At 37.5% G+C, this 15,328-nt stretch overlaps 1 protein-coding gene across 1 annotated transcript; it reads left to right on the plus strand.

Moving 5' to 3' along the window:
- Positions 1-269: 269 nt before the first annotated feature.
- OLFML1 (olfactomedin like 1) lies at positions 270-11,394 on the plus strand (the record flags this gene model as incomplete). The annotated part of the gene is made up of 3 exons (XM_081315076.1): positions 270-395; positions 4,458-4,749; positions 9,046-11,394. 3 exons carry the CDS (start codon positions 270-272, stop codon positions 9,822-9,824), a joined length of 1,197 nt encoding a protein of 398 aa, XP_081171202.1. The 3' UTR covers positions 9,825-11,394.
- Between the last annotated feature and the right edge of the window lie 3,934 nt (positions 11,395-15,328).

Raw genomic sequence — 15,328 nt, forward strand, 5'->3', positions numbered from 1 at the left:
CTAAACATCTGGGTCCAATCAAAAGATCATATCCTGGAAAGCACTCCATTGGCTTCCAGAAACAAACCTCTTGCTGAGATGTTTGCACAACTTTACGGTGTTAATGAGAAACTGTAGGAACCTGAACAGCCATTTTAAATAATTCAGACTTTGCATGCAGATTGTCTCTTTATGTGTGCACATATACATCACTGTGCTAGAGAAACTTTACTGCGCTTGTTAGTTTTGGAGTGTTGCCTTTCAGTTACTTCTGAAGATTTAATGAAAGAATGGCAGCAATACAGCTTGGATTCTTACTTGTTTCATTTTTTACATGCATCAGAATAGAAGCACAATATATTATGCAAGATGCTGAACTGGTGCATTATATAGATCGCCGAGTAATCTCGATGGAGGTAGGTACCATCTATACAATTAGAGTTGTAGGAATTGTTTTCTTTGTACGGGACTTGTATACCAGCAGTTTGGGGGAAATCAACGGTTTTCATTTAAAATAAACTAGCTTTTTATGCAGTTTAACAACCAAGTGGGCTGTTGTTTAGGAAAGGAAGCTAGGATTACTGCTGCTCGTAATAAATTTATTACCCTGTAAAATGTGCACATCTCCAGTGAGTAAAATTCTGATAAAGTCTAGCTCTTCATTTGAAGATGATGGGAGAGAGTGCATACTTAAGCTAAAAATGGCTAGATTATATCTCAGATACTTGCTAATGATGATCCAAGTGGAAGAACAGTATAGAAGTAGGTATATTCTTACTCTTTAGCAGCTTATGTTTACATAACATTGTGTTATGGTTATGGTTATGTTTACATAACATTAAATGCCAGAAATATTCCAGGTGCTCCTCAAACAGGAACTATGTGCTAAACTTCTACGTTTATTCATCTGGAAATCCAATATAGGTAAATAATATTTAAATGTTTATAGTTAATTCTGGAGTATAAATACCAGATATTTCTTAAAACAATTCTATGAATCTGCCAGACTGCTGAACATAAAATAGCACCTTCATTAAAATTGACAATTTTACATGCATATTAGAATAACTTTTTTTTGAATATTTTATAATGTCAAAGAGGGAATTCTGTGCCCTGAAGAAATTCCTGGGCCACACGATTCCCCACTATTAGCCACACTTAAGTGGGGATACTGTGAATAAACAACATCCAGGGTCTCTGGGTTCGCAAATGTTTATGTTGTGTCATATGTGGTTAAATTAATTTATGTGTGCATTTAAACCATGTGCCCTTGTATTCAGCAGCTCTTATCCCAGGTTTGCCTCTTTCCCCAGGCAAATATATGTCTTCCCTACTTGGAGTAAACTTCATGCAAACCAGCAGAGACCAAACAAAAAGCCCAAAAGACTGCAGTGTAACTACTGCTGAGACAGCTGTCCTTCTTTTCCTGTTTTTCCCCCCTGTTTTTGAGAGGCCAGTGTTCTCTGAACAGTTTATGAACTGTGGCAATGTGGTCATTTCATAAAGCAAGATCATCTAGTGTAATTGGTTGCGTGTTGAACAGAGGTGGTGGGGAATCCAGCTTTTTTTTCCTGGTACTGTATCTAAAAGGTTGACAGTTGCCTGACATAGTGTTATTTTTATGCCAGAAAAAAAGTTAATGCCTCAAGAGACTATCTTTTGACTCCGCCAACCTGAACAACTATCAACTTATGTCAAATCTTATCTTTTTGGAGAAGAGTGTTGGGAAAGCAGGGAGAAATTAATAACAGAATGAATTAATTATCCTTTATGGATGATGAGCCTTGGTGGAGCAGTGGGCTAATGCCTCCTTAAGTAACACCAGCTGCCTGCAATTAGTACAGGTTCGCATCCCACCAGGCTCAAGGTTGACTCAGCCTTCCATCCTTCCGAGGTAGGTAAAATGAGGACCCAGATTGTTGGGGGCAATTAAGCTGACTTTGTAATAATGCCGCTTGGGGTGTGTGTGAAAGCCCTAATAAGCAGGCATATACATAGAATGAAGGCTACTGCTAAGCTTGTAAGCCGCCCTGAGTCTTCGGAGAAGGGCGGGATATAAATGGAATTAAAATAATAAAAAAGTGATAAAGGATTTAAAGGAATTGGGCCTAAAGACTCTGGGAGAAAATGCATCTTGATTAATTACTTCCTTGTTTCGTTTGAGCAAATCCATAGGACTGCTGGAGGAAGTGACACTTGGCTAAGTATTTGCTGCTGAAATCAAATGTGCAAAATCACTCTTTTGTAGATTAGCCTTCCTACTGGCTATGTATTTGGGGGGGGGTGACAGAATGTGTAATCCTACACACATGGAATATATTAGCTTGTGAAATATTAAATTACAGGTTGAGTGAGAACAATCAATGTTCTCATAATTCCTCCTTCCATGAATTTATAGCCATCCAAATACTTGTAGATGGTATTATTTTTGCTTACAAATAAATGTTCACATGGTCTCTGTGTTCCCAATTTCAATACAGAAATGGTTTGCTTTTTTCCTCAAATTGTCTACAGAAGAGTTGCAACTCATAATTCCCAAGAAGGGTTCTCAGATGCCTCTTTTCTTTAGCTCCCCCACTTTTCCAGCTGTGCAGCTTTTGGATCAGCAGGGGCCTCACTGTATCCCTTGCCAGCACAACTCCTATTTTTACAACCTCTTTAAATGAAAAGATTATGCTGTTGTTGAAATTCTACAGAAAGCTATTGCCTAACATCCTTTAAGCTCCAAAATGGGAAAGTGACCCCTTATTTTTTTTAAAAAAACAACAGATAATTACATTATATACTTAAATGTCCACTTCAGAAATCAAGTACTGTACTTAAGTATCTGTTTTATGTAAATATAAGAAATTCATATTTGCAAATCTCAGTGGCACACAGGAACACTCACACCTTGAGCCAACACTGCACTGAACTCCCTGTCTAAAACATTTATTCACAACCCTGGATTTCCCCCCAATGTATTGCCAGTTTGTTTTGAATGAGGTACTGGGACTCAGAGACCAGATAACACAATGATTGACTCTGAGGAAGGGAGAAGTATTTCATTGTGTGAATCTGATCTGAAAAAATGTCAGTTGAAGGTCAGGCAATTCCTGGAGTGTTTTTATATTCAGAAAGCCTATTGTGGTTGCCTTGCAATTTCTCAGTGGGACTTTCTACATCTCTGATCCTCTGCACTTTAGAGTTTGTTCCCGTCATGTTGATCTCGGAATAATGAGAGTCGTGGACAGGCTAAGCAGAAATTAGAATTATTGGGGATGGAAGAGCATTACATGAATTCAGTTAAAATGGAAAGGAATATAGGTAATCCTCAACTTACAACAGTCTGCCTAGTGACCGTTCAAAGTCACAACGGTACTGAAAAAAGTGACTTATGACCATTTCTCACACTTATGACAGTTGCAGCATCCCCATGGTCACGTGATTTACATTCAGATGCTTGACAACTGATTCACATTTGTGGCAATTGCAGTGTCCCGGGGTCATATGATCACCTTTTGCGACTTTCTGACAAGCAAAGTCAATGAGGATACTTAACAACCATACTATTAACTTGACAACTGCAGTGATTTACTTAACAAATGTGCCAAGAAAAGTTGTAAAATGGGGCAAAACTCACTTAACAAATTTCTCATTTAGCAACATAAAATTTTCCCTCAGTTGTGGCCATAAATTGAGGACTGCCTATAATTATATTCCTGTAAGTCACCTGGATGCGGTGACTCAGTGGGTTAGGACGCTGAGTTTGTCGATCAGATGGTCGGCAGTTTGGCGGGTCAAATCCCGAGTGCCGCGTAACAGAGTGAGCGCCTGTTACTCATCCCAGCTTCTGCTAACCTAGCAGTTCGAAAGCACATAAAAATGCAAGTAGAAAAATAGGGACCACTACAGTGGGAAGGTAACAGCATTCCATGCGCCTTTGGCGTCTAGTCATGCCGGCCACATGACCACGGAGACGTCCTCAGACAAGCGCTGGCTCTTCGGCTTTGAAACGGAGATGAGCACCGGCCCCTAGAGTTGGAAACGACTAGCACACATGTGCGGGGGAACCTTTACCTTTACCTTTTAAAGTCACCTGGAGACGTGGCCATGTAAATTTCTTTAATGAAATAAAAACAAATATTTGGACTAATTTTAGGGATGTACAGTATATATTATATAAATTATTCAGAATTGTTTCAGACTTGTGTGAACAAGAACAACAGCTCTCAACTACTTACTATTGCAGATATGCCTTTTTCAGGCTTCAAATCCCTAACAGAGAGAAATTTTTACTGCAATGTTTAAAACAGCTGGATCATTTTATAAGTTTGTACTGAAGCCTGAACAAAGATATATGCCTTCTTTAACAAACAGGAGAGAGATGGTACAGTCATGCAAGTATTAAGCAATATTGTTTGAACCATGCAGAGGTCTAGTAAACACTGAATTTGGAGCCAACTCTTAAACTGACTATTTCTGTGTTCTAACTAAAGAACCGACTGAACAAATGCAATCAAGATATAACTGATTATGTAGAAGAATTCCGGCAGTTTTCAAAGAAGCTGATGTCACAACTAGAAGGCTTCAACATTTTAAAGACTGAGCTAAAGAATGATATAGACCATTTGCTAAGCAGAGTGGAAAGAGCTCAACGAGACATTGACTACTTTGAATCTGCAAAGGAATCCCCCACCCCATGTGTGGACATTGATGAAGAGCTTTTGGAACAGCAGCTAACAGAAGAACAAGAGTCCAAAAAGAAGGTCAAGCTCATGCTGAATGCAAGTAAGAGCAGTCTACTCATAATATTGAAAATGTATACTTATGGTTTCGTAGTTGGACTCATGCGTGCAATGTACACATACTCCTTAACTTAAAACTATAGTTGGACCAGCATTTCCATTACTAAGCACGACCATTGTGCAGTGGGTTGTGCCCAGCTTCACAACTTTTTGCACGGTTGTTAAGTGAATCAAAGCAGTCATTAAGTAAATCATGCAGTTGTTAAGTGAATTGAGCCTCTGGCATTGACTGCTTCTCGACAGCCAGCTGGGAAGGTTGCAGATGGTGATGATCACGTGATCCCAGGATGCTGCAACCATCGTAAACACATGCTAGTTGCCAAGTGTCTGAATTTTGATCAAGTGATCACAGGGATGTTGCAATGGTCATAAGTGCAAGGGTTAGTTGTAAGTCATTTTTTTCAGGGCTGTTGTAACTTCAGATACCACTAAATGAAGGGTTGCAAGCTGAGGACTTCCTGCTTTGCAAGAATGATACTTAGTACATGCCTAAAATCAATTTCATAAAAAAATGATGGCAACAGTCTCAGTCAGTGTTTTAAAAACTTTTGCTACTCTTACAATAATATGACACTATACTGCACATAAAATTACCTGAAGATATGAAAATTATTTTAATGCATTATTGTATGCCTCCACTCCTGAATGTTCAAGACTGAATTTGCTAATATATTCATTTTAACATTCCTTGATGCCTAAGTTAAATTTAGAAAATAAAAACGAAGAAAATAGGTCATAAACAAGGAGGGGGAACCTATTGCCAAACATTTGGAAACAATAAACAGGGGAAAATGTAATGGAAACAATAAAAATAAACATACATAAGGAAATTTTCCTTCCTGAAAATATCTTAAGTACTTTAAGCTGAATTAACAAACATCTGATAGAGCCTAACAAGTAATGTCATCTGACAAGAGATGTCTATACTAAATTATCTGGCCAATACTAATATTTATAATAAGTTAAGTACACCTTGATGCTCCCAATACTCTAATAAAAATTACAGCACACAGTTTCTTTCTGAAAAGAAACTCTAATTTCATTTTTGAAATAATACAATACTGAATCCCTATCCTTCTCTAAACATTGATGCAACCGAAAACTGAAGCTCTGTCCATTCATGACTAGCAATGTAATTCTTCTGGCTCAGATTTAAGCCCTACAGATTTGAATGAATTTATTTTTTGATTTGAACTAAAACTGCAGCTTAATCCAGGGGTGTCAAACTGGCGGCCCGCTGGCTGGACATGTCATCAGAAACCGTGCCCACCCCATTGCTGGCAATGGAGAAAAACCTCCGATATGTTGTGCGACGTCACGTGATGTCGCGAGTTTGACATGCCTGGCTTAACCTATTGAACTTCAAATTGCTATTCTATTATTTTGACAAGTCTTTTTAAGTTAGAACTTTTTTTGAGGCATAGACAAATTTCTCTACTTTCTTTAAACCAAATATTGACTAAATTAGACATTTGTCTAGATCAGCTAAGAAAATTTTGCTATGTAAGTAAATATGGTTTCAGGGTTGCCAATATAGAAAGTTCATTTTATGCTTGCTACTAACTATAAAAGGGACGTTCTAAAATTTCAATCTGAATTAGTTTATCCCTTTTGTTCAATGTTCAGATTAAAATGGAGTTCTTCAGAATCAGTGATAAACACTGAAAAATAAAATGCAATGTAAGAATAAAATATATTTAGAATATTTTCATATTTGTAAAGAAACTGTAATGAAAAATCTGTGTTTTGTAGTACATAAATTCACAAATCTCTTCTGTGCAAAACATATAGACCAAAATTGGACTGATCTATATATTTTAGATATATTTATGTATAGCTCCCAAGACTTCTAGAAGTTTATATTAATAGAGTTAAAAGCATATGCAAGTACGGTAATCAAATTATAATGAAAAACATAGCCAGCAAAAATAATGCAACAGTACAGTTATCTTATAATCAAAATTGAGCTAGAAACACCTGTTGAAACGGTATTATCTTAACAGTTTTGTAAAATCTCAACAGAAAGGATACCAAATATGTTTCCAAAGGTGATGTGTTCCACAGACTGGGGGCCAACACATTCTTCAGGGCCATGTTTCCATTTTTGCAGGATCGAACCCTCAATCTCCTTTCCCTGAATTCATATTACAGATTCAGATTGTACCATCTGTTAATCCAGTTCCTTCTGATGAGAGTTACTTTGCAGGCACAAAATTTATCTTGCAGGCTGATCAGAATACTCCTCTGTTGTGAACGTTTCCACGCCTAAGACTGACAGATTGAAGAACTGCGCAAACAAATGTCTTCAACCACTATTTTCAATCAAGGATGCTTTATTTTAAATGTTGTTGTAATGGGGCACAAGCATCATTTGTCCTGTTTTGAAATTAAGCAGAAAACCTCCATTTAGTTATATGACCATTAGTCACGTCTCAAACATAAGCACCAGCCATTGGGATCCAACAACATAACTCTTCTTCTACGGAATGGAAACATTTCCATTCCTTTCAATTAATTTGGATCAATCTTCTAACCAGGATGGTAGTAATATGGCAGAGGCTGTTTTATGTTCTCTACAACAGCAGGGGTTCACAAACCCCGGTCCATGGACTGGCACCGGGCTGCAACATGCCAGCAACTGGGCTGTGCAAACAAGCAAAGCCTCCTCTGCGGGATGCAGGCAGCACATGAAACCACCACCACTTTGGTCTGTGGAAAAATATTTCTCCACAGAACTGGCCCCTGGTGCCCAAAAGGTTGGGGACCTCTGTACTACAGCATTCTTCCTGAATGTCTTGTTTACTTTGAGGGATGTATGTATGTATGTATGTATGTATGTATGTATGTATGTATGTATTTACTTACTTATTTACTTATTTATTTATTTATTTCTGGAATCCAGCAAGTCTTTAACAAACCTTCCGTCTATATCAAATTCCATGCACTGTTTTCTTAATAGGAAAGGAGGATTTTATTTTATTTTTTAGAGATACTCTAATGTCAAGCCAGAGTTGAAGATTAATTACATGGACTTTTCTTGATTCTGTTCTTTCTCGCATTCAAAACAATGCCTTTGTGGACTCAGATATCTATTATTTCCCTCAAACAGTTTGCCTGTGTGTGTTTATTTACTTGCTGTGTATGATATGCACTCATACACAGTATATATAGCTGAACTTGTAACTAACTATATAAAAGTATATAAATTTGAATGCATTAGGTTTTAAATTCAGATTCTGATAATTTTTTTAAAAAAATCAGAAAGAAAATCCATTTTAAAAGGGCCTATATGTGTGTGTGTGTTATATTAAGATAGGCTCCATAGTCTGAATATATTACTGCTTATGCATCTTTTTTAATAATACAAATGCCAATATAACATGAAGAATTTTCTGACTCCTGACTTTTCAACCAAAATAAGATAGCAGAATTATTGTATTAAATGAGCCATGTTGTGGAGGAACAGAGACTAAATATATTTATTTAATGAAATGATGATTCAAGCCTTAATACCATACTTTCAGCCCTAAGTGGCTCCCTGAGTAACTTACTAAATAAGTAAAAGGAAAAAAAGTTTCTATTCTTAGGCTATCTTAAAAAGACTCAGTTCAAAAGGAAAGTAAAATAAAGACAGAGTGGAAAAACAAGGACATTCATGCTCCCCAGATGTGAATATTTGATGGATTCTTGTGAAATATGTAAATTTTATAAGGGTAGCATACAACTTTGCAACCTCAAGAGCTACTCTTCCTACAGTACATGTTATTTAGTCCCAGTGGCCTCTGAGAGAAGGGATTGTAGCCCATCTAGGAACAGCAACAGAAGAGAGACCCTGTAAAACAGGGGTCTTCAAACTTGGCCCTTTTATGACTCGTGGACTTCAACTCCCAGAATTCCTCAGCCAGTGTGACTGGCTAAGGAATTCTGGGAGTTGAAGTCCACGAGTCATAAAAGGGCCAAGTTCGAAGACCCCTGCTGTAAAATAACATGTTAATTATTTCAATGGGCAAACATGAAAAAAGGATTGTGAATGATGACAACTAAACAGCCAAAATCAGTGACTAATGTATGCTCCCTTCATTTATGTTCATGCAAGTAAGATATTGAGATATTATATCAGAATAGTTTTTTTTGTTTGTTAAATTTATATGCTACTCATCTCCAGATAGGTGAACTCTGGGCAGCTTGCAGAAGATAAAAAGATAAATAGAAAAGCAATTAAAATGTTTATTTTATTTTTAAAATTTTGTTGACGGACTATTGTTTATCTTTTTTTAAGGCTGCAACTACATGATCACAGGCTTCAAATCACTAAAGATAGTCAAAAGGTCTGGAGAGGCAATGGGCTCATGGTTGAAAGACCCTGGCAAGAATTACCAAAAGATTTACTTCTTCACTGGAACAAAGAATAAAATTGTTATGGAATTTGCAAATATTCGATCCTTTGCTGAAAGTGGTGCGAAACAACTGGCTCACAGGGTTGCACTACCATTTCCCTGGCAAGGAACAGGCCATGCTATATATAATGGATTTCTTTTTTATCATAGATATGGCTCCTTAAACGAGATAATTAAGTTTGATATTCAGAACAGAAATACAACTGATCAGATGCTGCTATCGGGTGCTGGAGAGATACCTGCCTACGAACTTCACCCTTCTACTAAAATAGACTTAGCTGTGGATGAACTAGGATTATGGGCAATCCATGCAGAACCAGATACTGCTGGAAAGCTTGTGATTACTAAAATCAACCATGCAACCATGACTGTGGAATATACATGGGATACATCCTGCAGAAGCCAGAATGCAGAAGCTGCTTTCATGATGTGTGGTGCCCTCTATGTTGTATACAACTCACCAGGGCGTGGTGTCTCTCAAATAGAATGTATTCATGACACCTTAGATGTCATCAGTCCGTATGAAAACACAGTACTTCGTTTTCCCAAACGTCAGTCAAATCATGCTATGGTTCATTATAATCACAGAGACAAACAGCTCTTTGCCTGGGATGATGGCTCCCAGGTCATTTACAAGCTCATGACAAGTCCAAAAAGTTAAAAAGAAAAAAAACCAGAATGTCCCCTATGCCATCCTAACTACTACTAACGTCGTCTTCTTCTTCTTCTTCTTCTTCTTCTTCTTCTTCTTCTTCTTCTTCTTCTTCTTCTTCTTCTTCTTCTTCTTCTTCTTCTTCTTCTTCTTCTTCTTCTTCTTCTTCTTCTTCTTCTTCTTCTTCCTCTCCTCCTCCTCCCCCTTCCCCCCTCTCACTTTTCCTCCTCCTTCTCCTCCCCCTCTCACTTCTCCTCCTCCTCCTCCCATGCCCCCTGCAGAGTTTATGGGATGGTTTGTTATTTCTGTAAGAAGTTGTCTCAGCCCTATCTGAGATCTAGGGGTGCTGTTGAGTTAAAGAAAGGGCTACTTACTTCATACAGAAAAAATGTCTTTTCAATGCAGCATCTTGGATTACTTTGCATCAGGAGACAAGTGACCATTTACTGGTAAAAAATAATGAAGGTGTCTTCAGAGAAAAATGAGGAGTGGGAAAGAAACAAGCAGCACCATTCATTTTCAGCTCTAGGAGTCTGAAGAAGACAAAAGAGTACATGCACTTTTATTCAATTGTAAAACATGCACTGCTTGATTTTATAGCATCCTTTATTTTTCTTTTCTGTTTTCTTCTCTGTTTACAGTATTTTCTTCTCATCCTCATCAGGAACTTTGCTCTTCCCAGATGACTTCAAGTGAACCAATTCTCTTTCCTAATTTCATTCTCCTTTCTCTCACTTACTTATTGTCCCAAAGTTCTTCCCTTTTGTTTGGGAAAAATAATTGTGGCAGCATACCGTAATCTCTTTGCTTGTATTAATACTGTTGACAGAGGGAATCTAACTTGAACAAGGATACGTAAGAAAATTAATAGCTTTACTAGAAAAAGATATTTACTTTAGGAAATACATGATAGGGATAAGCAAATTTAATACCTATCTTGCTGCGCCCTGCAGAGAAAAGTGATGGTCTAAGATCAGCAAACTCAGAGACAGGCAGAGGGACAAATCCTTTGCTTTCTCTGTACATCCCTCTTCCTCTTGAGGTCATTATCTATAACCAGAATAGATAATGTTAAGGAAGATGGTTCAACACTTTTCCATCTTTCTTGCAGTTCCTCTCTTTTCCATTGTTGGATGATTTTTGTGTCCTCCAAGCCAGGCACTACATTTAAAATGATCAAGCTTGGTGCAATACCCTTGCTTGCTTTCCCCGTGTAAACCCACCTTTTCCATTTTTTTTATGGAGAGAACCCTAAGATATGCTGTCCTCTCTACTGCTTATATGTATGAACACTGCAGAATAATATTAATCCATGCCAATGATTACTGCGGTTAATTTTCATAATTGCACACAAAACAAAAATTAAAACAAAATAGCATCACTAAACAGCTTAGCAGAGTCACAAAGCTATACTGCAAATATAGAATGGGAGTGTGTTGTTTTTGGTAGGATTGAAAACAGAAAGTCAGAAGAAAAGAAAGTCCCATTTGTGCAAAAAGGGAAAAAATGTACCATTTGTCATATCTGATACTGCTAGGCACAGATGGCTCTCTTTGGATTGCCTCATACATGTGCTATAAATGAGAGGATCCCATGTAGATATTTAAGTTCTCAGTAGGTTACAACTGTATACAAAATCCTGATCACTTTTGTGCTGCTGTTGAATGGTTGTTGTTGTTGAAAAAAAATGGAGTACAGCTAGTTTCACAGCAGAATGCATTATATCTATACACCAAATTGCACTTGGAAAGATCTCTGATTTAAGAGGAAGTATAATGGTTCAACACTTTTCCATCTTTCTTGCAGTTCCTCTCTTTTCCATTGTTGGATGATTTTTGTGTCCTCCAAGCCAGGCACTACATTTAAAATGATCAAGCTTGGTGCAATACCCTTGCTTGCTTTCCCCGTGTAAACCCACCTTTTCCATTTTTTTTATGGAGAGAACCCTAAGATATGCTGTCCTCTCTACTGCTTATATGTATGAACACTGCAGAATAATATTAATCCATGCCAATGATTACTGCGGTTAATTTTCATAATTGCACACAAAACAAAAATTAAAACAAAATAGCATCACTAAACAGCTTAGCAGAGTCACAAAGCTATACTGCAAATATAGAATGGGAGTGTGTTGTTTTTGGTAGGATTGAAAACAGAAAGTCAGAAGAAAAGAAAGTCCCATTTGTGCAAAAAGGGAAAAAATGTACCATTTGTCATATCTGATACTGCTAGGCACAGATGGCTCTCTTTGGATTGCCTCATACATGTGCTATAAATGAGAGGATCCCATGTAGATATTTAAGTTCTCAGTAGGTTACAACTGTATACAAAATCCTGATCACTTTTGTGCTGCTGTTGAATGGTTGTTGTTGTTGAAAAAAAATGGAGTACAGCTAGTTTCACAGCAGAATGCATTATATCTATACACCAAATTGCACTTGGAAAGATCTCTGATTTAAGAGGAAGTATAAAATCTCCATCAAATCATTTAAAAGTCAGTAGTAAAGGAACTGGGAGTGGGGTGGCAGATTTCGTCCTTCCAGCTTTGAATTTTGTGAATTCCATCCTTCTGTCCTTCCTGTTTCAATTAAAAACCATTTCCATTGTGCAGAAGTCTCTGGCAGTGATGCAGTTTCTATGTAATGAAAATAAATAACTAGCAGTTATTAATAAATACCTTGCTGGGTAGGTTATAATATTGTCCACCAATTCTTGGGCATAGCACCATAGAGCCTTGGTGGAGCAGTGGGCTAATGCCTCCTTAAGTAACACCAGCTGCCTGCAATTAGTGCAGGTTCGAGTCCCACCAGGCTCAAGGTTGACTCAGCCTTCCATCCTTCCGAGGTAGGTAAAATGAGGACTCAGATTGTTGGGGGCAATTAAGCTGACTTTGTAATAATGCCGCTTGGGGGTGTGTGTGAAAGCCCTAATAAGCAGGCATATACATAGAATGAAGGCTACTGCTAAGCTTGTAAGCCGCCCTGAGTCTTCGGAGAAGGGCGGGATATAAATGGAATTAAAATTAAAATAAATAAATAAAAAAAATATCTACAATTTCTTCATTGGTAGAGGTCCCACATAGTTTATCACATAACTTTACACCATATACACTTGGGTTTTTCGCTTGTTTGAGGTTAAGGTACAGCTAGACAACTAGTTGTATTAAGGACCACTTCTTCAAGAAGATTCTGACCATCTGTCAATGTATCAAGAGATAACCTCTTAAGTTCCCATCCCTTTCGATGTGAGGAAGTTGTACTGTAGACCAAAAGGCAGGCTCTTTCTGCATAACTTTTAATCTTTGAAGCATCTTACTCCCAGAGGTAAGTCCCATTATTACAGTTTGCAAAACTGTGAAAACCAGCTTCAAAGCTTCTTGACGATTGGATAGTCACTGTTTCTTCTTCAATACATCTGGAAGTAGGAAATGTCATTTCACCTTGTTGTGGGAATTCCAATGTTTTATACATGACTTATTTCCATGATTTTGTTTCTATATACCATCCCAGAGTTTATCTCTTGAAGACATAAATATAGTAATACAATGAATCAAAATTAGCACACATGACTCCCACAAATTTAAGAGAGTCTGAATTTAAATTCCAATGAAACAATACATATTAATGTTAAATCAATCAAAATGCTGATGTCAATGCTGCTAACATCGAATGTTATTGCTTGACAAGAGATGAAGTAGCAGCTATTTCATATGTTAAACTTGTGTCTTGCTTTAAGACTTGTGTATTGCTTTAGTTTAAAGTTGGGAGGAGGGAAGAGTAGGAATGCATTTTCAAGGCCATTTGTCTCTCGAAAGAAGATAAGGCTTTGGCAGTTCTTCTAATGGAAGGAAAACTGATTCTTTAAATTAATTGGAGAATATGATTAATGACAAAATTAGAAAGGTGGAGAATTGTATTTTAATATATTGTGCAAGGGGCGGAGATTTCAGATTCCAGCTTCTTTCAAGCTAATAAAGGACTTTTAAGGTAAACAATGCCTCAGAGTCACTTGAAAAGCCCATACATCAGAAACTTGACAGCTGCTACTAAGGAAAGAGGAAGGGAGAGAAATGAATGCCCAAACAGACACATTTTTCTTCTGCTGAACAACCACACTTCAAAAACAACCACAAAAAAGAGGAAGCTATTTCATGGCTTGTCTGTTTAAATCAAAATTAAAGATCTTTCTATCTAAAGGAAGGGTGTCCAACTTTGCAACTTTTAGACTTGTGGACTTCAACTCCCAAAATTCCCCTTCAACTTCTGGGAGTTGAAGTCCACAGGCTGGACTTAAAGTTTCAGCTCATCCTGAAAGACAGTTTGATACACCATATATTACAATAATCCAACCAAGCGGATACCATAGCCAGTTTCTTTGCCTCATTCTAGGACAGGGGTTCCCAACCAGGGGTGCTCAAACCACCTGGGGGTGCGAGACAATATTCCAGGGGGCACAAAAACTTGGGTTTTCAAAATTATAGTGTATATGCATAGTTTGTTGCCATTATTTCAAACTTTTGTAAGGGGTGTGAGAATATATCAGAAGCGTTCTAGGGGTGCGGGGTATAGAAAAGGTCAGGAACCACTGTTCTAGGATATCACAAAGTCTGCTTGAATGTTTAATGATAGTAATGGTGCCAGAAAGGCTTGAGCTATGAGCCAAAACCTTTCTGAGAAATGCAGCCAAATGTGGAAAAATTATATGATGATAAAAAACACCACAGGATAGGTCCATTCATCTTGCAAAGACATTTGAATAAGTTAGAATTAGTGTATTAGTGACCCTATCCAACTGCGGCTTTATTGACAAAGCAAAGCATGCAATATGTGAACAATCACCTTTTCACTTTCAGCTCCATGTCTGAACTCTCTCTTGAAGACTTTTGATCAGATTTTATATTTTTCCTTTCTGGTAGAGATCTCAGGATGGAAAAGTGCTGATTTAGATAAAGAAATCACATTCATTTTTGAATGGTACCTTTCAATGAGATAATCATAATTACATTATGCCTCATCTCCCTGTGACCTCATTGTTTATATTTCCTGTTCTGGATAATTATTCATTTGATAAAGGGGATACTGTCTCAGTCAACCCTGTAATAAATCCTTAAAATGCCACCGGAAGTCATAATTCATACAATTGTATTTGTGCAATGGTTTTTCCTTTGCAGTTTCTATTGCAGACTTGTTTCACTGAGTGATCTTGGTTACTTTGAAAGGGGAAAAAATCCTACATTAACTCTCTTCATGTCTGCTTAAAAATAGAAATGTAATAAATAAATAAATAAATGCTTCTATGTCTATCTCCATCTCGATCTTCAGTCTTTCAGATTTTCCAAATATGTTAGTCATTCCTTGCTGGCACTGTTTCCCCAGTCTTCCTCTAATGACTAGAGTTATTTGTTTATTATTAAACACACAAAAGGGACGCGGTGGCTCAGCGGGTTAGGGCGCTGAGCTTGTCGATCAGAAGGTTGGCAGTTTGGCAGGTTGAATCCCGAGTGCCGCGTAACA

The sequence above is a fragment of the Vipera berus genome, assembly GCF_964194415.1.
Source record: "Vipera berus genome assembly, chromosome: 1".
Lineage (NCBI taxonomy): Eukaryota > Metazoa > Chordata > Lepidosauria > Squamata > Viperidae > Vipera > Vipera berus.